The 26,769-nt window shown below is 37.7% G+C and overlaps 1 protein-coding gene across 2 annotated transcripts in view; it reads right to left on the bottom strand.

The window, feature by feature from the left end:
- Positions 1 to 26,769, bottom strand: part of ERLEC1 (endoplasmic reticulum lectin 1) — a 40,180-nt gene that overhangs the window by 3,724 nt on the left and 9,687 nt on the right. The window contains exons 6-14 of one of the 2 annotated variants that reach the window (XM_002914051.4): positions 26,184 to 26,218; positions 23,741 to 23,964; positions 23,519 to 23,648; positions 18,125 to 18,286; positions 17,254 to 17,313; positions 13,891 to 14,015; positions 12,289 to 12,366; positions 11,000 to 11,075; positions 8,252 to 9,165 (exon numbers count right to left, since the gene is read on the bottom strand). In XM_002914051.4, the coding sequence (XP_002914097.2) occupies positions 9,094 to 9,165; positions 11,000 to 11,075; positions 12,289 to 12,366; positions 13,891 to 14,015; positions 17,254 to 17,313; positions 18,125 to 18,286; positions 23,519 to 23,648; positions 23,741 to 23,964; positions 26,184 to 26,218 (962 nt within the window). In that variant the 3' untranslated portion in view covers positions 8,252 to 9,093. Of the gene's footprint in view, positions 1 to 8,251; positions 9,166 to 10,999; positions 11,076 to 12,288; positions 12,367 to 13,890; positions 14,016 to 17,253; positions 17,314 to 18,124; positions 18,287 to 23,518; positions 23,649 to 23,740; positions 23,965 to 26,183; positions 26,219 to 26,769 lie in introns of those variants that run through there. The other variant, XM_034659127.1, reaches the window with a different exon arrangement.

Genomic DNA, 26,769 nt, shown 5'->3' with positions numbered 1-26,769 from the left:
TTCTTAGCTCTTCACCCCCATTCCCTCCAGCCCATGGGCCCATCATTTCTCACTCTGAGTATGAAACCCGCCTCATAGCCATTTCCCAGCTTCCAGGCTCTTTCTCCTGTAGTATCCTTGCTTTGTAACTAGGGACACTTGGCAGGTAAATCATATTTGCCACTCTCCTGATTAAAATTAGAATAAAATCTGAAGTCTGTGCCGTGACCTGTGTGGCCCTGATGATCCGGCCCTTGGTTTCCCCTCTCTGTCCCCATTTGCTTTGACTTGCGCCCTACCTAATGTGTTTGGGATGCAACAAACTTTCTGGCTCTTCCTCACATGCCTCAGTTTTGTTCCCATGTCAGGGAATTCATTCCCCCAGAAATACTTCAGCCTGGAATGGTCTTCCCCAATGGCCTTTCCTAGTTGCCACATTCAACAGAGGTCTCACTCCATCACTGTCAATCCTTCTGCTGTTATTTTATTCTTTTCATGTTTCTTATCATTACTCAGCATTACACTACTGTATTAGTCTGCTTGGGTTGCCATAACGAAATACCACAGCCTAGGTTGCTTAAGTAACAGAAATTTATTTTCTCATAATTCTAGAGGCCCATCCAAGGTCAATACGCCATCAGTGTTGGTTTCTTGTGAGGCCTCTTTCCGGGGCTTGTAGGAGGTCACCTTCTCATTGTGTCCTCACATGGCCTCTCTCTGTGCATGTAGGGAAAGAGAGGGTCTGGGGGAGGGAGGGAGATGGGTTGGGGGTCAGGGGCTCTTGGGGTGTCTCCTCTTCTTATGTGGACACCATTCCTATCAGATTAGGGCTCCATCCTTATGACCTCATTTACTCTTAATTACCTCCTTAAAAGACTTATCTCCAAACAAATGAGTCACATGGGGATTAGAGCTTCAAATATAAATTTGGGGGAGGGCAGGTGGAGGGACACACAATTCGGTCCATAACAGTTATGTATAATTGTTTACTGGCTGTTTCCCCATTAGAATAAAATGCTAATAGGGCAAAAATTTTGTTGCTCAGCACCATATCCCTAGTACCTTTCAGTCCTTGGCCCCGGGTGAGCTTTAAGTGAGTAACTGTTAATGAATCAAAGAATAGATGATTGAATGGCTGAAGCCTGGAAGTGGTATCAACCCAAATCTCTGGCTGGCTGGCTTAGTTTCCCCGTGTTTTCTGTTTTTCATATCCCTCTCTACGTTCCCAGGGTGCTTATCTGCAGAACTCTGATGAAAGGGGACACGGGTCTTGATTTAGGATTTCTGACTGTTTACTCAGGGAACCAGCACTAAGGGCATCTTTCCCTAGGGGACCACCCTGGCTGCATTCATTCTTGCTGGAATTCTTTGGCTCATTATGCAACCCGAGGACATTGAAGATGAAACCCTTCAGCAACCACAGAAAGTTCAAGGAGAAAAGGAGTAACTGGTTCTTGGAGGGAGAGTAGGGAGAATACCAATTACTTTAAAGGATATGGCAATTTGAAAAAAAAAAGTTGCAGATTTAGTGAAATTCTGCTTTCCATAAAGAGGTAGTTCACAGGTAATCTCTCTAGGTCCAATGCCTTTGAGATTAATTTTGCAAAAGTAAAAATATCACTTCATCGCTTATGGAGAATTAATGAATTTTCCCTCCTCTATTCCAATACACAGATAATTTTACTTCTCTATAAACATACTTAGCTGGTGCCAAGATAAGTTCAGTTTGTTTCTCTGAGTTCCATCTTTGTGAATGTTTCCCCTTTTGACACTTTCTTGAACCTCCAGCTGCTTGTAGCATGCTGATGAGTGGGACTCCCAGTGTGGGAACCTTGATTTCCATGCAGGGCCTGATGTTTTGCAAAATGCACCTTGTTCAGATGCCAGATAGACCTTAAAAAGTGGAGCAATCTACAAAGACTGCTTTATGCCTGTCTTCTGGGCCTCTGGCAGCAGGATAAATTTCATAACCTGGGTCAATGCTTAAGGTTCAACACATTTTGTATCTGACATTAGCAAGAGCTTTTGAAAGCTGGTTGCTCGTTGTTTGGCTTTGGCAACAAAGTATGCCAAAGAAATGGTAAGAACTGATTTTATTATTAATATTACAATGAGGAAAGATATGGCTGGGAATTGTGTTCTTCACAGAGAATCATAATGTTAGACACTTTCTTTGAGGAATTCAGAGTACCTTGGAATGGGAATGTTTTTAGTTCATGGAGTTGGAGGTGGAAAATTCAATTCTTTTCTTGACCTGAGAGATCGGGGACTTTACTTCAATCATGGCCCCAAAATGGGGGAAATAGGGACACAGACACTGTCTTCTTGTTAGGGAGTGGTGCGGAATGTGAGTGAAAAGGCATACAAATGGGATACATCATTAATTCTCCCTTTTCTTTCCCAACCTTAATAAAACTGGGGAAAATACTGTTTTCCTCAAAGTACCAAACGCTCAAAAATAAGAGCTGGTAGGAAACTCCTCGGAATTGTGGTTGGGGAAGATTTTATAAGGTGTGGGTAAGAGAGGATGAGAGTTCATTCATTCATTCAGCAGATATTTGTTGAGTGTCAATGTTATGCAAGTTCTGAGGAAAAAGGTCTAAGAACGAAAATAAGATATTTTTATTTTATTTTATTTTATTTATTTGACAGAGAGATTGACAGAGAGAGGCAGCGAGAGAGGGAACACAAGCAAGGGGAGTGTGAGAAGGAGAAGTAGGCTTCCTGCTGAGCAGGGAGCCCGATGCTGGGCTCGATCCCAGGACTCTGGGATCATGACCTGAGCCTAAGGCAGACGCTTAAGAACTGAGCCACCCAGACGCCCTGAAAATGAGATATTCTTTACCAATAAATAAAAGATGAAGGAATTATTTTATAATTTACATAATAAATACAATCTGGTTCTAGATAAATTGCCAGTGCCCTTGCATTGTTTACCAACACCAAATGATTATCAAAGAAGGGAGGGTTTGATGACATGTAACTGAGCCAGAAATCCCAAGGTGACACTTTAATCTTAACTAGTGAGTTTCCTCTTGCCAGATGTGGGTTGCATTAACTTAAAGAGAAGTTACTGGTGTTCCATGATTTAAGGAAAAAAAAACTACTGTATGGGAAAAAACGAGTACCATACGTTACCAAGACAAAAACCTGTCATTTCGCTCGGCACTTTGCTGAGCCCTTTGGGGGTGTTCCTTCAGAGGGGTGGTGATGGCGTGGAGAGCTTCACGGGGCAATAGCTGGGTCTGCGAATAGAAAGCACTATGGCATATTCTTTACAAACATGGCCTCCACAGTCTGAACTGATTCCAAAGCTGGCTCAGCCACATGCAGTACAGCTCCCCTTTGAGCCTCATTGTCCTTACCTGTGAGTTAAAGACAGTAAACTCACCTCACAGGGATGTAATCACAAGGTGTCCGAAGTGTTTAGCACAGTGCCTCGTATTTAATCAATGTGCAGAAAGGGGCAGCTACCATTTTTATTATTATAGAAGCAGAGTCGGGATAGTCTGTCATCTGAGATTCAAGGAATAATGACTCAAGATTGTTCACAACTGGCTTTTTTGGGGGTGAAACACTTTCTTGCAGGTGGCTGACAAAGGCTTTTCCAACAAATGATTTCTGTCGCCATGGCTTAAGAACACTAAAACCTATAAATACAAAAACTAATCTAGGGGTGGGGCGCCTGGGCGGCTCAATCAGTTAAGCGACCAACTCTTGGTTCCAGCTCAGGTCATGAGATTGAGCCCCCCGTTGGGCTCCAAACTCAGTGCAGAGTCTGCTTGAGATTCTCTCCCTCTCCCTCTGCCCCTCCCCCTGCTCATGCTCTCTCTCTCTCAAATAAATAATAAAATCTTAAAAAAAAAAATCCAGGGGAAAATGACTCCTTATTTCCTTGAGCAACTATTAACATTTCAAATCTATGGGTAATATTTAGAGCTCTGATAGAATTCTTAAATGCGTAAATCATGGGGCACCTGCGTGGCTCCGTTGGTTGAGTGTCCGACTCTTGGTTTTGGCTGGGGTGTCCTGATCTCAGGGTCATGGGATCCAGCCCTGCCTTGGGGCTCTATGCTCAGTGAGGAGGCTGCTTGAGGTTCTTGCTCTCTTCCCCTCTCCTTCTGCCCCTCCCCCTCTTGTGCTTGCTCTCTCTATAATCCTAAAAAAAAAAAAAATTCTTCAATGTGTAAATTTGCTTTTACTGCTGTTAAGGACCACTGGTGACTAATTTGCAAACTAGTATTTTATTGAGGACATTGAAGCTATTAGAACCTAACAAAATTTGCTATTTGGGGGCTATATTTTGAGTGAATTTAGAGAATAGAATAGATTTGACTAATCGGGTTTTAAACCCTAAATTGCTGGACTTTCAAGGAAGTTTGAAAAAAAGGTATCATGTTTGGTGCTAAAGCACTTAAAAAAATTTTTTTTATTTACTTATTTGACAGAAGAGAGCACAAGCAGGGGGAGCAGCAGGCAGAGGGAGAGGGAGAAGCCCCGACGCAGGGCTCGATTCCAGGACCCCGTGATCATGACCTGAGATGAAGGTAGATGCTTAACCCGACTGAGCCACCCAGGTGGCCCACACTTTTTTAATTGAAATACAGCTGACACACAATGTAGCACTGGTTTCAGGTGTACTGTGTAATCATTTGACAACTCTATGCATAAATCTGTGCTCACCACAAGCATAGCTATCACCAGTCACCATACGGGGCTACTAGACCATTGACTATATTCCCTATGCTGTGCCTTCCATCCCCGTGACTTATTCTATAGCTGGAAGCCTGTATCTCCCACTCCCCCGAGAGCCTGACCTTTAATATTATATATATATTTACAAAATCAAAATTACGTACTATACAGGAAACTGTATTTTTTCTTAAATTCACTGCAAAGTACAGTGCAGTCTATTGAAATGTACTGGAAAGCAATTTAATAGATTTGAAATATATGCTATTGTATGCGATTAGAGGAGATGTTTAGCATTATTTTAGTCTCAGAAATGTCTTCCATAGTTGAGATGGTTACCATTTCCATAAGTTCTGCTAGATTTACTTGCTTTTGATGAACACTTTGTTTCAAATGTAAAAAAGACTAAATGCTTTAAAATTTACAAATAGGTATGGACACAAAAGCCCTATATTCCATTTGTTAGTGATTTTGCCTTTCTTCTTTTGAGTTTTGAGATTGTCAGAGTGGGGGGGCCTTTATTTTCTCTAAGTGTTAACGGAATTCCAGTAGTCTTCATACTGTGGTTTCTCCTAACTGCCAGTGAGGAAAGCATGCTCTTTCTTCCTGACACTACAAAAAGCATTTTATTTATTTTTTAAAAGATTTTATTTATTTATTCGACAGAGATAAGAGATAGCCAGCGAGAGAGGGAACACAAGCAGGGGGAGCGGGAGAGGAAGAAGCAGGCTCAAAGAGGTGGAGCCTGACCTGGGGCTCGATCCCACAACGCCGGGATCACGCCCTGAGCTGAAGGCAGACGCTTAACGGCTGTGCCACCCAGGCGCCCCTACAAAAAGCATTTTAAAAAACCAAACTGTGTTATTTCTATTAGAGAAGCCTTGTGAGATAACAGTACCACAGTGATTGGAGCCACGGCAGGTCAAAGTAACCTGTTAACCTCTCACCTTAATTCTGACTGGTTATATACATAACAATGTGTGGTCCTGATGCTAACATTTAAAGTTGACAATTCCATTTTCTGAAAGGTGATAGAGGCATTAATTTAACCTATAATGCAGTATATGGTGGAACTAAATAATGAGGGTATCTCCATCCCCTCCTCTACACCCTTAATGCTTACCCTTCCCTTGAGTAGTTTATTTTTATTTATTTATTTATTTTTAAAGATTTTATTTATTTATTTGACAGAGATAGAGACAGACAGCCAGCGAGAGAGGGAATAGAAGCAGGGGGAGTGGGAGAGGAAGAAGCAGGCTCACAGCGGAGGAGCCTGATGTGGGGCTCGATCCCAGAATGCTGGGATCACGCCCTGAGCCAAAGGCAGACGCTTAACCACTGTGCCACCCAGGCGCCCCCCTTGAGTAGTTTATTAAACAAAACCTGATTTAAGAATGACTCTGTATACTAGCGTTAGTCCACCCACTAAATATTAAATAAAAATAAAAGCTTAATTCCTTTTTCACAGATGAAATTTTATAGAATTTCTAGTATTTTCCCCACATAATGCATTGGATCATCTTGCCTGCTTGTACAACCTACTTTAAGACTACCAGCACATGAAACAAAGCGTGCCACTGGGTATGTAGTTGTCCCTGGTTCCTCTACTACCCCTGCCAAATAACTAAAAAAAACGAAAGAGAAATGGATTTTCTCTTTAGCCATGTCACCATGGCAACATATTTTGAAAACTACTTCAACAACAACTTACACTAGGAAGGGAATTTAAAATCATATCCTAGGATAGCTGATATTTTATTTTCACTTGAAACTGATTTCATGTCCTATTTATTCAAAATTTAAGTCTGGATTTTCATTTTCCTGTTTAGCTTAAGCCCTTTTATGTCATATATTTGGTGCTACCAGGTCAACAATTTGGCCTGATTATGTACTAGGAAGTTTTAGAATTGTCAGAAGTCAGGTCAGACCTTTGTATATCAGACTGAGAAGTTATCGTTCACCAGGAGCTGTATACAAACCTTACTATTCAGGTAACTGAGATAATTTGTTGCCCTTTGTTGCCGAAGTGCCTTTCATCAAGGACTTAAGGATATAAACTAGAGCTGGGCATAGGCCCCATCTAGTGGTGACTCGAAGAAAAGCGGGTAAAGCTGAAAAAAAAAAGTCTTGTCCCAATCTTCCTGTGAACATAAGCTATTAGTTATTTCCCTGAAACCCTGATCAGGAGGGTTAGAATGTGTGAAACTGTTAAAAGCGAAGTTCCTAAGTCAGTGATTCTCACTGGAGAATATATTTAAAGTAAAGAGGGATCACTCAGGAAGAGCATATTTAAAATGCAGATTATGCTCTGCCCTAAAGCATAGGTAGCTCTGGGTCAGCACCCACCTTAACAGACTTCCCCAAGTGCATTAGGCATATTGTAACCAAGCCCTTTCCCCTCCCTAGCACGAACTCAGCTACTTCTACAGAAGAGAGGCGGCCTGCACAGCTGATGTGGCAGCACACAATTTAGAGATCAAATGAGCTTTCACAGGCCACTGATAAGGGACCCAAGATTTAGAAGGAATATGGAGATAGCTGGCCTAGCCGGCTTCCTTCAAAGAAGTTCAAGCTGTTAGCCAAACAGAAAGCTGACTTATTTTGAAATAATTACAATTTCTGTTTTTAAGAATCTTCTGCTGTAAACGATCCAATACAGTTTTTTAGATTTTCTCCCCTTTAAGAGAAGAATTTGACCTAACTATTCTAAAAGTATCTTCTGGCACTAAACTTTCACAATTCTCACTCCCTCCCTTCTTATACCTATAATCTAAATGTGGGTAATTCTGTCTTAATTCATTGATACAAGAAGTATGATTTTATAATTTATTAAAGAAATTTTTTTGTTGTTGTTTAGAGAGGGCGCACAAGAGGCAGGAGAGAGGGAGAGAATCTTTTGTTTTTAAAGATTTATTTATTTGAGAGAGAGAGTACATGAGAGGGGGCAGAGGGGGGGTGCTCAATCCCACAACGCTGAGATCAAGATGTGAGCTGAAATTAAGAATCGGATGCTTAACTGACTGAGCCACCCAGGTGCCCTTAAAGAAATAAATTTTAATGACTTTGGTCTCTGATCTTATTACATTAAAAGGAGACAGGGGCAATATTAGGAAATAAACTAACTCTTACTGGGAAACTGGTGCCCAATACTGGGCCTAGGCTTTTTACTTACAGTGAAATTAATGCACTGCCACAACTACCTCTAGAGTGAGTAGTCTCTCTACCAAAGAGGAAGTGAGGCTCAAAATGGTTAACTGATTTGTGCAGGATCACAACACAGCTAATAAGTTAGAGAGAGTACCTGGACTTTGGTTTGAATGCAACGTCTGTGCTCTTTCTGTATGTGGTGCTTCAAACTAAAATCTACAAACAGCCCTGCAATAATCAAGTGCATTAACCATTTCTCAAACTAAAATATCTTTGGCCAGAACTACTGACAAGGAGTAAAGCAAAGTATTTTATAGCCACTTTTCTGTCCTTATTTAGATATGCACATCTAAAATACAACAGGATAATGATCTGTGCAACACGGTAATGGAGAAAATAAAGGAAAGGAATAATCTACCATTGACTGCATGACAACACTGCTTGTGAACATTTTATTCACTTTAAAATAAATATTGTGCTGTAAAACTCTCCAGAACTAAAATCTGTAGTATACAGTAGGCAAGTACAAAGGATGGCCAGCACAGTGTGTTTTGTGGGAGTAAACCATTCTAAGTTAAGAGAGAAAAACCTCTGACTGTCTACACCACGTACATACGTTGGGGGAAAACACAGTCACATCAAGAAGAAAGAAATAACAACAGTTCCAAGAGAGAAACAACCTATTACAAGTAAGAGTTTCTTCAGATTAACAGAAGTGAAGAAAACTTAAATGTTGTGAGGCTCTACTATGCGCCCAGTTTCCAGCTTAACACCTGGTAGAGAGCAGTTGCTAAATAAAAATTTGTTGAAAGGATTTCAGGCACTAGAATTTACATATTTTACATGGTCTCCCATTTAAACAACCTCCTATCAATTTCCTTCTTCATTACCTTTAGTTCATTAACTAGTTATATATACTATAATTTACATAATAAATCTATTATTTAAAAACTTTCAATAGGTACAATTATGACATTTCATTAGGCTGGACTCTAAACTGCTTGGATGAGATTTATTTTGGAATCACATTATCCAAGCAAAAAACACAATCAGTTCATAAGACACAACAAAAATGAAAGAAGTGAGACAACTATCTGCCTTAGAAGTTTATCGATAACCTCTTATATACACACATATATTCACAAAGTGGTTGAGAGTCCTTTTATACGATCCTTTAGATGAGGTTCAGTGGCTGAGAACTCTACAAAGAGACACATGATCAGACAGAAATCATGACTGTCAACGATCTTTTCTTTCCCCAAACTTTATTATCCTTTAGTTGGGGAGAGAAAGAAGTCCATTTTCATCTGCTGTATCTAAGATTTTACAGATCACTGGAGATTCAACCTAAAGAACGAAAACAATAAAGCCATTAAAAAGTCGCTAAACTGAATACTTTCTTTATTCAGTGTTCTTCTGTATGAACACACGTATATAAATTTGTTAAATGTATATTCACAAAAATGTAAAATTTTTCCAAAACTGATGAATAATATCAACTCATAAATGCAAAAAGCTCTGTGAACTCTGACCAGGAAAAATACAGAGAAAGCCACTGTTAGGCATCATATAACCAAAGGCAGAACCATAAAGTTTCTACATAGAAATACAGGATAATATTTTCATGACTTCGGGGTGGCAACATTTCTTAGAACAAAATAAAGCATTAGCCATAAAAGGGAAAAAGCTGATTAAAATAAACTTTATCAAATAAACTTTTGCTCATCAAGACATTAGGAAAATAAATAGGTAGGCCATAGACTGAGGGAAAAAAGTGTGTATTGTAAATACAAAGAACTCATATTCAGAATATATGTGAACTCCCAGAAATAAGACAAACAACAACAATAAAAATGGGTAAAAGACTAACAGATGACAGAGTCTCCTTGACTAAACTGAAGTTAGGATTCCCAATTCCTCTTTTCAACTAGGCCTCTTCCTGTACTTGTGGCCTCTCTTGGGCCTGCTGAGAATCCTGTTAAGTCCATGTAGAAAGAACCCCTCACCCTCAACATCTCATCACCCATCCCATATCTGCAAATTCCTCGTCTCTCACCTTTGATAGCTCATCATCCTGGCCTGCCCGCAGCAAGAATCCTGCCATGTCAGTTAAACTGATGTCTCCTCTTAGTCATTTCCATCCACTGAGTCACCCCCACCCCGCCACCTCCTGCTCATTGGCTGTACATCCCCAGCTGTCCTTGTCATATGTAGTTAAGCTGCATCTCTCTTCCCTACTGTGAAAGTCTTGACACACTTATTGCCAATAGTCCTAAATGAAGATTGTTTGAATAAGTGTCAGAATAATTTTTCTTTAAAAAAAAAAAGTTGGCTAGACAATTCACAAAGATCTATGAACGAATAATCACATGAAAAGGTGCTCAACACCATTTTCCATTATGGGAAATACATATTAAAATGACTTAAGTGGCTTAAAGAAAAAGACTCACAACACCGAATGCTGGGGAGGATGTAGAGCACCGACTCTCCTGTGTTACTGACAGGGATGTAAAATGGTGCGACCACTTTGGTAAAAGCTAAACATGTATCTAATCTATGACTCAGCAATTCCACACTTAGGGACTTACCCAAAAGAAATGAACATATAATTTTTACAAAATAGTAGCTTTATTCACATAATAAAAAATGAGAAACCACCCAAATGTCTACATAGAAAAAAGGATAAGCAAATGTGGCATACTTATACAAATGAATACTCTTCAGTAATAAAAAGAGAATGAAATACTGGAGTGACATGGGGGAGTCTGAAAAACATGCCAATTCAAAGAGGGCAGGTGTAAAAACTATATATTATATGATCCCGTTCATATGGAATCCAAAAACAGGCAAAACTGCTCTATGGTGTCAGAAAGCAGAAAGGGGTATCTGTGGGGGTTGGGCTGTTGACATAAAAGGGGTAAAAAACTTTTTTCTGCAGTAACAGATACCTTGTGTTGGGTGATAGTTCCCTGGGTATATAAAATTATCAAAACGTATCAAATTCAACACTTAGGATCTCTGCATTTTTTGTAAATTGTATCTCAATAAAAAAGATTTTAGCTTTTAGAGAGATAGTACGGGGCTATATTAAAATTTGGAGATTACTGAAGGTCCTTTCAAGACTTAATGCTAGACACTGAAACACTTTCTCCAACTAAATTCCTGAGTATTATTTACTTACCCCAAGGATATACTGACAGGAGTGAGGCTCCAGCATATACACAGTAACGGCATGAGGAGAATCTGATTCTTTACACCTGAAACAGAGAGCACTTTAAAGTACTGCCCGAACCACACAAAAGTATTTTTATTTTTAAAAAGACTTAATTAATTAACTGAGAGAAAGAGAGAGAGAAAATGTGTGCAAATGTGCGAGTTGGGGTGGGGGGGGAAGGGGGGTGGCGGTGCTGGGGAGGAGCGGAGGGAGAGGGAATCCCAAGCTGACTCTGCGCTGAGTCCGGAGCCTGACATGGGCCTTTATCTTGCAACCCTGTGATCAGGGCCTGAGCTGTAATCAAGAGTCAGATGCTTAACCAACTGAGCCACCCAGGTGCCCCTGTACAGAAGTGTTTTGTTTTCGGGGCGCCTGGGTGGCACAGCGGTTAAGCGTCTGCCTTCGGCTTNCGGCTCAGGGCGTGATCCCGGCGTTATGGGATCGAGCCCCACATCAGGCTCCTCTGCTATGAGCCTGCTTCTTCCTCTCCCTCTCCCCCTGTTTGTGTTCCCTCTCTTGCTTGCTGTCTCTGTCTCTGTCGAATAAATAAACAAAATCTAAAAAAAATAAAAAAATAAAAAACGAAGTGTTTTGTTTTCCTTTTAAGCTATACAAAGTTACGTAAGTGGCCCTGTGTAATTTAATATAATAAATAACTGAAATAATATAATTTAAAAATCATTATAACTTACAAACAATTATATTCAAATAATTTTAATTATCTATTTATTTTTAAAGATTTTAATTAATTTATATTAGAGAGCGAGCATACGAGCGAATGGGGGAAGGGGCAGAGGCAGAAGGAGAGAATCTCGAGCAGACTCCATCCTGAGGACAGTGCCAGATTTGGGGCTCAGTCTCATGACCCTGAGATCATGATCTGAGCTGAAACCAAGAGTCGGTCGTTTAATCGGCTGAGCTACCCAGGTGCCCCAATATTTTATTTATTTTTAAAAACGATTATCTTTCTGTATCTTTTAAAATTTCTTTCTCTCTCTTTTTTCAATCTATACAACCAATGTGGGGCTCAAACACACAACCTTGAGATCAAGAGTTTCGTGCTCCACTGACTGAGCCAGCCAGGTGCCCCAATTTTAATATTTTAGAATAAAGTAATAATTTCATATTACATTAATCCATACATCATTACGCATAAATATAATTATTCACAATTATATTTTATATTTAAATAAACTTTTGCCCACTGGAAGCAGATTAAAGAGAAGCACAAAGCATGAGTTGATGGTCCAACTTACTTTAGTTTTACAGTGACCTGTCTTGGTTTGTCAGTTATATCACAAATATCTCCATTCCCATAAAAATGTGACACCATCCTAAACCAGAGAAACACACAAGTTTTATTAACCTAAACTTCATTAATTCAGAGTAACTGTAATGGGGAGAGTGAGAAGATGGTTAGGGGGACCAGTTTTGCATTAGTTATGTAATATTTTTAGGGTCATGTCACAGAGAAAGTCTTTGAGATTGTATAAGGAGAATATAAAATTGAGATACTCTGGCATGATTTAATTAATAAGAAATCTTCAATTTGCATATTATTTATTTGTATACAAAGTGTTTTTTAAAAAGTCCTTTTGAGGTGAACCATTTCCTCAGCCCTGTATATTGTTTACTTTACAGTTTTCCCTCCTTGCCATCCTCCAGCCAGCTCCGTTCATTAAAATACTGTCATGCAGCTATGCAAAAGTAGAGCCTAGGTTAACCTACAAATTCCCAATGAGCAGGATCTAAAAAAATTTTAATTTAGCTAGCCTTATGCTCCTGTGCTTCAATATCTGTTGCTCATGACCCCATGAACTACTTTCATATGAAACATACATGAACATAAGAAAAGTCCATTTGGTTAGTATATTCTAATATTTAAATGCCCATCTCTTAATTTTGCTAACTTTGTTTTTGGGCAGCCCAAGAAGTCAACACATTCTATTTTTTTTTTTTTTTTAAGATTTTATTTTTAACCTAACATGGGGCTTGAACTCACAATCCTGTGATCAAGAGTCCCACGCTCTATGAACTGAGCCAACCAGACACCCTGAAGTCAGCACACTCTAAAAACAGTCTCTCAATGCCATCTGTGCTTGGAAGGACAAAGTTAATACCCAAGAAAGAGAAAGAATGAATAATTTAAAATTTGCCAGGTAAGAGACTACAAGAAAAACTAAAACTTAGTTATTCTTGGAAAATCAGAGATTAATTTATTTCTGCTGTAACAAGATATACCTATATAACTCAAAGAAGTTGTGAGGTAGTTTTTCAGAAAGCCACTGTTTATTTTCAGTCATAACCTCACAGAAGTAAAGTAACAAAGGGAAATGCTAGAGTAAATTTAAATAGAATTAACTAACTTAAAAAGGTAAAGAAGACACATGAAAGAGGCAATGCTTTCTAACAGCCTCAGACCTAATGGCTGGAATTGAGCCAGTGTCATGAGGGCAGCCACCACCACTCTCATTACCACACCACCCCCGCTGTTAAAGGCAGGAGCCAGACTTTATCACACACTGTTGCCAGGCTCTATGTGTTATATACACGATCGTTTAAATGTCATAACAATCCCATGAGGCATATACTAGTAGACAAGAAAAGTGAGACTTAAGAAGATTATGTAATCTGCCCAAGGTAGTAAGTGAAGAGACAGCATTTGAATCCAGGCACCTACCCCCCTTCAGAAACTGTTCTTAACTATTACCTTAGGAAAAGAAAACTAATTTAAAAGATGTCCCTGAAAAAAACTGACCGGAGATTTTACTTAAGTGTTTAAATTTTATGCTTTTCAATATTCTGAATTTAAAATACTCTACTAATCAGATCCAAAGGCAAATAAGGTTCATCTTTACCTGACTGTCTGGGTACCATCATCTTGAAGGTGATAGGCTCTAGCAGTATTCTTCTTAGCCCATTCAATATGCTCTTCTTGGTTCCATGTACCCACAACCACAGAGGTCTTTCCACTATCTTTATCCTAATATATGAAAAAATATTTGTGATGAATCCTTGATATCATCAAGTAGACATTTATCCTGATGGCCTGTAAGTTATAGTCCTTATCTTCACCTGCACACTGCAGATGGGTGTTTAGATGTTAGTCAAACAATGCTAGACAAACCTGATGAGTAGACATTTGAGCTTATTATCTTCTTTGTTCCTTGTTTCTCTAAATAATGTAAGTACTTTCTGGTCAGGTTAGCTCCACATGCGATTACTTTTGACTCTTTTATTTCCTTCCTCTCCTACATCTATTGGTTTTTTCCACTGTTTTCCTGGAGATGTTCTTGGCTTCAGACTCTTCCTCCACATTTCCAATGCCAACATCTCACCCCCTCAGCCAAGGTATTTCTCATACCTAAATGATGTAACTGCATATTGCTATATTACTATGATTCTTCTTCTTCTTTTTTTTTTTTTTAAGTAGGCCCCACACCCAGCACGGAGCCCAGTGCGGGGCTTGAACTCACAACCCTGAGATCAAGACCTGAGCTGAGACCAAGAGTCGGATGCTTAACCAACTGAGCCACCAGGAGACCCACTAGTGTGATTCTTAATTAATTCTCTGGCCTGTATCTCTTACCCTGCAGACCCACTGTGCCTATCTTCATCCTACTTCTACTCTGCCAAATGCCAATCTGCAACTTATACAGAGTATTCACACTACTCATCTGACACTGTGCTTATTTCTGTATCGACTGCCTGTTCAGAAATCCCCTTCCCGGGGCGCCTGGGTGGCACAGCGGTTACGCGTCTGCCTTCGGCTCCNGAGTCGGATGCTTAACCAACTGAGCCACCAGGAGACCCACTAGTGTGATTCTTAATTAATTCTCTGGCCTGTATCTCTTACCCTGCAGACCCACTGTGCCTATCTTCATCCTACTTCTACTCTGCCAAATGCCAATCTGCAACTTATACAGAGTATTCACACTACTCATCTGACACTGTGCTTATTTCTGTATCGACTGCCTGTTCAGAAATCCCCTTCCCCATTCCGTTTTTTTAAGCACTATGTATTGTCTTCTATGTGGACTTCTTTCTCTCTCCTTCCTTTTCTTTCCTCTCCCCTCCCTTCCTGCCTGTCTTCCTCTTGTTCTTCTTATTTTATGTCAGGCACCATGCTGAGCACTAGCATGCACCTGATTATACAATGAGAAACCCTTACAGCGGTAGATGAAACAGGCAAAGGCACTGCTGTGAGCTGAGGTTACTGCTGAGTGAAGAGTCAACAATTTAACATTCTTTCAGCAACTAGATTATAAGTTACTAGATAGACAGGGACTGAAGCTGCATAGTGAAGTGTTTAAGAGGCTGGATATGGAGCAAGACTGCCGGGGTTAGAATTCTGGTTTCATCATTTACTACCTATGTGGTTTTCGGCAAGTTACTAAATCACTGCTTCTATTTCCTCACCGTGGAAGAACAACAGGCACCTCTTAGGGTTCTTATGAAGATCGAATTAATATGCATAGTTAGAACAGTGTGCCTGGTATACAGCGAGTATTATATGTTAGCTACTATTATTTTACTTTGTGTGTGTGTGTGTGTGTGTTTTAAAGTCACCGTTAACGGAAATGCCTTACAACCTTTAGGAAGGCAATATTCAGTATGCATATGTTTTGACCTAGCAAGTATGTTGCTAGAAACGTGCCTTATGAATATACTTGCAAAGGTTTACCAACAAAACTATTTATAAATGCTCACTAAGATGCTATCACAGCAAAAACTGGAAATAATTCAAAGGCCTGTCAGTAGAGATCTGGCTAAATACATTGTGGGTATAAACGTAATCCTCTGTACCTGCCGAAAAGAATGAGAACACCTGTTGCTGGCATGGAAAGATCTCCAAGATACTAACTGAAAAGAATAAGTGCAGAGCAGTGCGTTTACTAGTTATACTAACATTTATGTATATGCATTTTTTTCTTGTGGAAGAAAATGTTAACAGCAATTACTTTTAGGAAATGGGACAATGGTGGAGGAGAATTTTACTATTCATTCTAAATTTCTGGCATATATTCCTTTAATTAAAAAAAAAAGCCACTGGGTATTATTTGGGCTGTAGTTAGATAATATTTTTTTCTATTAATGAATATTATTAAAAATAAACGAAACTTCTACATAGTAGCAAGAAGAAATGGGAAGAAGAGTGAAATGGCATTTCTCAGGTTTAAGGAGGGAAATAAAATGTCCTAGTTTACAGATGCCTCATAAATTTGGAATGATTTAAATGTGGAAGGTTGAGTTGATATCTTTCCTGGTATGATCTGTCTTGGAATTTAAGACTGACTCACAACATCTCAAGAGGGTAAACACAGTATTTTTAAATTACTAGTTATTTCTTTGGGGAAATAAAAAGAGCTGTTTAAAACAGCCAGGTGAATACTAATTAATATCTGTCTTCAATGTCTAGAAGTTTATCTTACCAAACAAGGTACAACTATGACAAATAAATTTATTGAAGTCTGAAGTTCAGAATTTAAACAGCTTGGCTCAAGTGTAGAAGAAAATGCTATCTTGATTTATGAAATCAGAAATAGAGGGAAGAATAAAAAGCCAATGTGTGCAACCTTAAAACTTACTTGATGTTAAACCTGGATGATATGGTATGTTCTTTTAGCTGAGAAACTTCCTGTATTTACCCTATTTTCCTAACTCGAGCCATAACATACTATCTTACTACTCACTTTATTAATTTAAAGAAGAATTTTAATGATTAATTTCCAGTCAAAGCTGAAGAGGTTAGTCACAATAGCCTATTATTCCTCTAGAGTCAGTCACAGTAATACAAGAATCTGAGGAGTTAATAAACGTTACTTTAAGATGAGTGACTTAGTTAAAACCACGTTTTCTATTTTCCAGAACTCAGAGACACTTTGAGTATTTTCATATTAAAGTCATTTCATAATTAAAATGCCATCCCCCCTCTTTCTTCCCCACAAACAATTTTTAAAACTTTAACCTATCTAGTGGTAGAATGATATAAAGGCTATTCTATACCTCATGATATTTTTTTTTTTTAAAGATTTTATTTATTTATTTGACAGAGATAGAGACAGCCAGCGAGAGGGGGAACACAAGCAGGGGGAGTGGGAGAGGAAGAAGCAGGCTCATAGCAGAGGAGCCTGATGTGGGGCTCGATCCCATAACGCTGGGATCACGCCCTGAGCCGAAGGCAGACGCTTAACCGCTGTGCCACCCAGGCGCCCCTATACCTCATGATATTGATGTACATGTTTGCCATAGCAGAATTCATACTTCCACCAACCAACGCCCTAAAAGAAAGAAAACAGATCAAGTTACGGAGAGAATGGGGGATTGGGGTCTGTCTCAGTATTTACACATGACAGTAATAGAAATATATATAATTAGAAAAATTGAAATAGCAATATGATTGAAAATTAAAATAAAAAGTCACTGAGAAATAAAGTTATATGGTGAAAGATAATTAACTATACTTAGCATGTATTGAGTAATGTATAGAGTTGTCAAATCACTACATTATATACACCTGAAACTAATATAACATTGTATGTCAACTATACTTCAATAATAAAAAGAAAAAAGAAATTACTGAGAAATAATAATTTAAAAAAGACAAATACAAGAGAATAACTGCTGTATTGCCTTGGTAAAAGAAAATACAGTGAAAATTCCACTTAGTGTATTTCCCACTGGAACTATTAGTTTATTAGGGGCAAATTTAACCTTTGTAGATGTTAACTCAAGTTTTAAATGTGATTGCTACATAACTAAAATGTAGGCTATGCAATCTTTTTTTTTTTTTTTAAAGGTTATATAGTCCTTGATGCTCATTTCAGCAATCAACCAGAATCACACATGACTTGGTTGTATGTATTTTCTGTCAAGTAAAGGTCACATTTTAGCTTGTGAGTAAAGAAAACATAATGGCTATTACTTAGATTATAAAGATGCAGACAGAAAATGTCCATTAGGAGGATTCCAGAATCCTGCCATTTCTCTATTGACAAAAACTTTTTTTCAGAGCTGCTGATGTCCCATGACTAAATAACAGATAAGTGAAGGTTGTTAGATAAATACTGAAACCAAAGGTTCACTTCTCACCCCATGAAAGCAGTAAGAACCACTAAGGAACTCTTTTATGAGTTGGTCATCTGTCAGTTTGGATATGTGAGTTGTTCCAACAGTGAGCATGGGCTGAGAACCAACAGCAATGGGTTTGTGGATTGCTGGAAATCTCTCTTCTTTAGTTGACTGCAACTCTTCCTAAAATTAAACACATATGTTTAAGAGCTTCTATACCATACTTATTTTTTTTTTCAGTTATGACTTTCATTTTTATTTTTAAAATGAAGGAAATTTGTAAAATAAAAGTTGTCCACTTATTTTTAATGTTTTAAGAAAATGAATTTTGCAACACTTAACAGAGAAAGCTCTAGACAAACGTTAGTTCCATCTACCAGTTAGGGGTATGATGGCCATTCTTAACATACAGGGATAATTACCATTTTATATATTTAGTCTCATTTTTCTTTTTTTTTGATCATAGCAGCTAGAGGTACTCCAATGCAAGTACCTAAGCTAAGTTAGTATACCATCTACTAGAAAACACACACACATTATATACAAAGAAATATACACAAATACACATCAGCACTTGCCTTCTTTTTAATATATATTTTTAAAGATTTAATTTATTTATTTGTCAGAGTGAGAGAGAGAGCACACAAGCAGGGGGAGCAGCCAGCAGGAAGAGGGAGAAGCAGGTTCCCTGCTGAGCAAGGAGCCTGACGAGGGACTTGATCCCAGGACCCTGGGACCTGAGCCAAAGGCAGACGCTTAACCAGCTGAGCCACCCAGGCATCCTTTTAATATTTCTAACAAGACTGTAAAATTCCACAATTCTTCTCAAGTGTAATTTGACAGTATATATCAAAACCCTTCGTTATGTACTTACCTTTGACCTATTTTTAGAAATATATCCGGTGTAAACAATCACTACTGATGGGTGCAAAGATTTAGCTCCAGTAACATTCAGTGCATTCTTCACGTTAGCAAAAAATTCTGGACAACAAAAATATCCATACCAGTAAATAATTTAAATAAATTTTGGTACTTTAAACAATGGAATATTTGAGGATGCCTGGGTGGCTCAGTAGGCTAAGTGTCTGCATTCAGCTCAGGTCTTGATCTCAGGGTCCTGGAATCGAGCCTCATGTCAGATTCCCTGTTAGCAGGGAGCCCGTTTCTCCCTCTCCCTCTGCCTGCCACTCCCCCAGCTTCCATGCTGTCTCTCTCCATCAAAAAAATATATAAAATCTTAAAAAAAGCCACAATGGAATATTTGAGATAATTAAAAATAATATTATAGAAGATTACTTTATGACATAGGAATGTAAAAAACGATATACTATTAAGTGAAAAAAGTGAAGATATTTTATATATTTACACATACACATACACGCACACAGCACACAGTTTGGACCTAATTTTTTTTAATGTGAGTCTCTGTGTACGTATCAAAAAACAAACAAAAAAACCAAAAAGACCGAAAGGAAATGCACTAAAATATTATTTCACTACTTGTTAGGTTTTGTTTCTACATTTAGTTCTGGAGAAATGTGGTTACTATGGGTAAATAAAAGATAACAAGCAGGGTAAAGAGGAGCTGAGTGGGAATAAATATGAATATTAATTATAATTATTAAAATGCAGTAGGATCTGGTTGTTGTCCTGAAGGCCGCTGCAGGTTGGTAAAGAAAGACGCCCACTAAAGGGTGCAGAGAACAGCAGATTCACAGAGGGAGTGGTGATTCAAATAGATTTTGATAAAGAATTGAAACATGAGGACTTCACAAAGAGAAAACCCTTGATTCTTGAAACATGAATAATTTGTGATTTATGTGAATGTCTGCAGGCTTTGTGTCTGTGTGCACATATGCGTGTGAACCTGAGGAAGACACAAAAAGAGCAAAGATGTGGGGTGTGGAATAGTATTTAAAACTAAAGAGATAAACAGGTACTTACTGGTAAAAAAAATCACATAATTCTAAGAAGTTTTATGGATTTTTGGCAAAAATATGGGATCAGATTTTTGGTGAAATTTTTTATCAGATTTTAAGTAATACTGTCGCAGTGGCAGGGAAGGAATAGTAACAACAATTCCTGAGGTGGGGAGCCAACACGGGGAGTTGAAGTAACCCAAGCCAGAGAAGAAGAGACTCTAAAGAAATGACAGAAGTAGGGTGGAGAGAATAATTAGGAAAGAGGATAATGAGTTAGAATCCAGAAGTAAACTGGGTTTTGACAGTGAGTGGAGAGAAAACAAATGCAGGTCAGAATTAAAGGAGTATACCAATTAAAACTGAATAACATAATTTAAAAAATTAAATAGTAAAAGGGTTCCTAGTAAATGTATAGTGGACATAATGCTTCCTTTTACCTGCTGTAGTTGCCACTGATCAACTGCGGTTCTTTTCTCCTACTGTGGTTAGGAGTCATTGGAAAGTTACTCTAGAAACCAATGACCTTATCCTTCCTCTCTTCCAATATTATAGAACAAAGATTGCCAAATGACATCTTATTTTTTGAAAGGACCTTGGATTTTATGTATAGTATTTCTACATTCAGAACATACTACGCTCCTGATACTGCTTTAAGTGCTGAGTATTAAAAATGAAGAAGACATAGTCACTGCTCCTAAGGAGTTAAGGTCTAACAGACCAAACTAATTACTTAGAATATATGAGACCTAAAGTAAGGTTACTGAGGAAAAATATTAATAATGCGTTTTGAATACAGCCCTGTACAGCTGCTGTGGTTTATACATTTAATTTGAACATTGGCCAAAGAGCCCCTACTGCAAAAAGCCCTTCTCTGGTGGCTCAGGGAACATCATGGAAGAGGTGGGCATATGAGACTCTAAGGGCTGGATTTGAGGGGTAATGTGTGACAGCTAGACTAACATCATCTTGGACCAATCTGCCACGATGACCCCCTGCTACTTAAAGCCTTCTAGAGGAGAGCATGCCCCACCATTCCGTCCTTTTGTACAACTCCACCCTTAAGTACACCCTTGGGGCACAACATCCTTGATCTGCTGGAGAAGTGACTAAGACTCACACCTATTCTTTTTTTTTTTTTTTAAATCCTCACTAAGACTTTATTTAGTGGGTTATCTAGCAAATAGTTTCTGTAACCACACCTATTCCTAAACATTCTCCTGGGTGGTTCCCTAGTGTGTACGCCCAACCTTTAGGGCTATAAAAGCAGTTCTTGTAGTTGGGGCTGTGGAGATCAATTTGTCTACTGTCTATTTGCCATAGCCCAAGAGGCTTCAGTTCCAAGTCCCCTTAATAAACCATTTCATGTCAAACAAAACAAAACAAAAGTAACAGGTATAATATCAAAACAAAATTCTGATAGCCAGATTTGTATTTGTTTAAAACAGAAAAAAACCTCATTATCTTTATGGTTAAGCTTATTCCACATTTAAAAGGCAAACCATATGACAAATCAATTTTTTAAAAAAAGTTATGCATAATAAACTAGATTTATAAAAGAAAGGATTCTGAGAAAAATATCATTTTAAGTAACTATTCACCCTACAGTATTACCTAAGGTTTTCATCTACAACATGTATTCTAAAGGTCCTGAGTATTTTAAAAGTGTTATCATCTGTAGCTTTTTAAAAATAATTTTTCTCACATGGCAGATGAAACACATTAATTACAGAAAAGTAAGCTGCCATTTCTTCTCTGAAGAGTAGTGAAAGTTGGGATTTGGGAAGCATTTTGATTGAGCTGACTTTTAAGTACCTGTCAGTATTTAAACCACTATCAGGGAAAAGAGTGGAAGAGAAATCCATGTCCAATCTTTTAATTGAGCACTTTAAATCAAATGCAGATTAATAAGATAATTTTTTCTTCCTATCAGAATGGCAGTGTTCACAAGAGCCACAAAGAGTCTGACAATACTTTTGCCAGAAGTACTCTAGAGAAAGGGGAGAAGCAGGCTTTGCAGCTAAATGTCAGTTACTGGTTAATTAAACCATTACTAAGTACTGACAGTAGACCTCAAGGAGCTGGAAACCTCAAAGTAATAAAGCATAGGGTATTCTCCCTTGATCTGAATATAAGAATCGCAGGAAAACGAATCAGTTTTAGCCATGTAAGTGCTATAATGGAGGACTGAGTAAAATACAAGACCAAAAAAGAGGAAACATTGATCTCTTCCGGGGTAATTCATTAGAAGTCCTCTTTCATTTGCAAAGGAAGTAACACTGCTTTAAAAAAAATAAAAATAAAAAAATAAAAATAAAAACAATGGGGAAGGGGCGCCTGGCTGGCTCAGTAGAGAGCATGCGACTCTAGATCCTGGGATTTTGAGTTCAAGCTCCACGATGGGTGTGGAGATTACTTAAAAATAAATAAGTAAATAAATGAAAATTAAAAAAATAGGGAAGATTAGGAAAAGGTCAGCACGAGAGAGATGAATTTGAGATTACTGAAAATGTACATGGTTATGTCCAATGAGCAGAGGAAAAGGGAAGACAGCACATGGAAAAGGAGAAGCAGCAAAGAGGTGTGGTTAAGAGGACAGGCTCCAGAACCAGACTTCTGATTTTCATCTTTAATCCATCACCTGTCACTTCCTTTCTCTGAACCTCAATTTCCTAACCTGTTAAGGAGGACGGTAATAGTGTATCTTGTGGGTTGTTTTGAGTATTAGAAAAAAACTGCTGTTAATATTCATCCATGTTAACTATTGTGACTGTGGTTTGCGTTCAGAGGAAAGGTCAATGTTGAAGATGTGTATTTGGAACTCATGGGTGTATTAATGGAAGTTGACAGAATGGGCCTGGATGAGCTTACTTGAGACCATACACACTACAGACAGAAGGCAACTATGGCTAGAAGTGTGGGGAATGTCAACATTTTCAGGGGCAGGAAGGAGACAAAGACCTAATACACAAGAGAGGAGAACAGAGAACCAGAGAGAATGACTTCAAGTAAAGGCAGGAGAGAAAGTTCAAGCTTCATATATTCAGTGTTTTATGTGCTAAGATCAAGTTATGCATATGTCCAGTGAACTTAGAACCAAAAGACTGCTGTTAACCTGAATAAGAAATTTCTGAAGAATTATGGTTTGATGACACAGAGCGATGGGCTAAAGAAGAAATAAAGCATTAGAAGATGAGTTGTAGTCTATTTTTTCAAGGGGCTCAGCTGGGAAGGCCAGTCAACTAGCTAAAAATTCAACTTAACTACAATTAATAGGATGTCAAACTTTAAAATATGAAATCATGAGAATAAGAGAATGATAAAATAGTTTCTGAGAAGTATAAGAATGAAGAAAATAATTAAAATCAGTTAAAAAATTGGAACTTAAAATTTTGAGTCAGAAAAATAAATTACTACTACTATATTACAGGAATGATTAAAATACTGATATATGCTCTGAAATTTAGAAAAGGAAGCACTGAGAAAATTCTCATACCTCTTTATTTCTCCTGAAAGGCACCCTTAGTATTTCTTCCTGCTGTTCCAATTGTCTCAGGGTGAGGGGTTTAAATGGTGATCCTGGCAGTGACTGGCAAAATATGTCATTCACAGGGGACGCTCTGAATCTATTCAGTAAGAACAAAGCATTAAAACTAAGCATATGACACTATAAAGCATGTGTGCATTTCATGTTTAAAATATTAAATCCACATCCTACCTATATTTAGGATGATTGCATAAGAGTGGTGTCAAAATAACAACTTCATATTCACAAGTTGTAACTTCAGCTACTGAAAGAATTTCATGCTTAGATTCAGGATGACATATGTACATCACCGTACTTGATCTGGGCCGGTTCTGTTTCAAACTACAAGGTGTACCATTTCCCATTCCCACAGGATAGTAGGGTGTCATCTGACCTTCAATATTTTTAGTGGGAATCTTAAAAAAAAAAAGAGTATAAGACAGACTTCCCATTAGAAATGGAGGTGGGGTCGAGGATGAGAGAAACACTTTTTCTTAAAAGAAAACTACATTTTATTTACAAACCAACCTTTATAAAGGTAAAATTTCTGTATTTTCTATAAATTCTTCCTCTAACATTCTTTTGATTCCTAAATTCTTTTTTTTTTTTTTTTAAAGATTTCATTTATTCGACAGAGATAGAGACAGCCAGCGAGAGAGGGAACACAAGCAGGGGGAGTGGGAGAGGAAGAAGCAGGCTCCCAGCAGAAGAGCCTGACGTGGGGCTCGATTCGATAACGCCGGGATCACGCCCTGAGCCGAAGGCAAACGCTCAACCGCTGTGCCACCCAGGCGCCCCTGATTCCTAAATTCTTATTTGAGCAAAAACTTATTTTCAGAGCTAGTTTTATATAGCAAAAAAGGAAAATTTTTATTTGGTGCTAAAATTAAGATGTTAAGTAAGCATACATTTATATAAAAGGATATAACCTCTTAATTAATATGAATTATTTCTAACAGTTCTAAAGAAAGAGATTAAGATAAAATACAGGAACTTACTATTTGGACTAGTCAGAATTTTCTATACTAAATTCTCACTGAATGTCTGTGTTATACTTTAGATTCTAGAGTTTGAAGTCTGATTTGTCAAAAAGCGGGGCTACATAGTAAAACACTATCTTCTAGAACAGGAATCTTAACACTGTACTCATTCATTAATCTGCTTACTCTGTCGTTAATATTAAGAGCCATACTCTTCAACATAAATTCCTATATAAATCTAGTCAAGGCCATCAGAGGACAAACGAAGAAATTTTCATGGAACAGGGGAATAAAACAGATCACCTCAGAAGACAAGGATTATTAAGGAACTAGCTCCCATATATTATCTATGTAAACCAAAGAAAAATCTAACGCAAGGGCTCTAAAAAATATTGTTAATAATATCTCCAAGCAAGCTCTTTGGAGGCAGGGAGCTCATCTTGTATCACTTTGGTACCCTGTCAGCGCCATGTCTAAAACAGGCAAGAAACAAATGTTTCCAGGGAAAAATATTTTGAGGTTTCTTGTATGTTATTTTCATGCTAGTATCTAGAATTAGAAAATTACTGGCTTTCTGACTTTGATCAAATTTCAGTTTTTGTCATTTGTAAAAGGAAAATAATAATATATACTCAGAGGTTGTGGGGAAAATTAAGCATTACCTTTTGTTACATGCCTGGCACAGTATCTGGCTTATAAATTGAGGCTCAGTAAATGTTAGTTTTCTTCCCTTACCCTTTTCTTCCTCTTCCTTTATCATTTCACACTTTGAATTCCATCTTGCTATCCTCCAGAGCCACAGTAAATAAATATTTTATCTCAAAGGTAGTCTGTAAAATTAAAATCTTTTAAAATAGCAATGCTATGTGTGTCTATGCTTAGCTTATCAATTCCCCCCAAAGCCACCCTTTTAAGTTACAGGCAACCCTTTTAAGGCCTTTTGCCATTTCACTTTTCTTCTAATAAAATTATCATTATGATATGAAACCACTTACAAAAATATCCTCTATCAACAGGTTATTTAACTCTATGGGAGTTCTTAGGATTCAGAAAGCATTCCTTGAACTACAGGGGCATTTCAAAATTGTGATTAGGTACCCTAAGGAATCATTCTTTTTAAACAATCCTATTTTTCAGTCATCAATTATGCATTCACGTTCAGTACACACTTATGAAGTGCCTACATAATATCTGGCACTCTGCACTGCGGGGTAAAGAGATAAAAGACAGTCCCTGCTTTGAAGATGCTTGCAGTCTGGGAGCTTGTTATTTACATATGTAGTTTCTCCGTTTTACCCATGGGAGACAGGCACCACACCAGGGGAAAAAGCAAAAGCTCTTATTTATAATTGTTTCCAATGTTAAACGGAGGGAAACATTGCTAAGCCCGGAAGTGATATACTGCCATTATGAAAACTTTCCCAGACACATCTTTGGTAAGTTCCTTAATTTTTCTATGATCCTAAAAGTAAATAAAAGGATCACAGTATCACTTTTGTCAGAAAAACCTAACATACTGCAAATTTTCTTTCACCCAATCATTTGAGGTATTTGATAAAGAACACATGACTAAACTCTGTCATTTAAGTAGTATAAATTCATGCCTCACTAATAATAGATGTTAAAAGTGAAAAAAATCAACACTTGTCACTTGCCTCTTTTGATTTTTCCTTTTCATCTGCCTCTTGATCTGTGGAATAATAAGATATTACCTATGTAAGGTAGGCGTAAAGAATGACCAGGGACTTATAGATAAGATACAAATGAATAAGTTTTTAATCAACTTTGTAATTTTAAATTTCTTTCTAAAGGAGATCCAAACATACATATAATTTTTATCTTACTACTTTTAGCTAGTTATCTTGAAATGGTTTTGTTTGAAAGGACAGTCAAATTTAATCCTTATATCTTTACCTGAGAAATACTCTATTTGAGGCATAAAACTGGCCTCAACAATTTTCTTTTGAAGTATTTTTATATCAGTGAGAATTTTAATCTTAAATTAGTTGACTTTGAATAACACGGATTAACAAAAATATGTCACAATTTTAGGGACACATCTACATTTCCACTTCCATGTATAACAACTACGCTTACAGCAAGCAAAATACTAACATTAACACTATATAAATATAACACTAACATGTTATCTTACCAGATTTTTAAAAATTTATTAATATGTAGACAAAAAGCATAATGTTTGTTGACACAGCAAATGAAAAGATCTCTTTGAAAAAATTT

Source organism: Ailuropoda melanoleuca, chromosome 4 (assembly GCF_002007445.2).
Source record: "Ailuropoda melanoleuca isolate Jingjing chromosome 4, ASM200744v2, whole genome shotgun sequence".
Classification (NCBI taxonomy): Eukaryota; Metazoa; Chordata; class Mammalia; order Carnivora; family Ursidae; genus Ailuropoda; species Ailuropoda melanoleuca.
The sequence above is the reverse complement of the archived record's forward strand: the minus strand, read 5'-3'. Positions and strand labels throughout refer to the sequence as shown.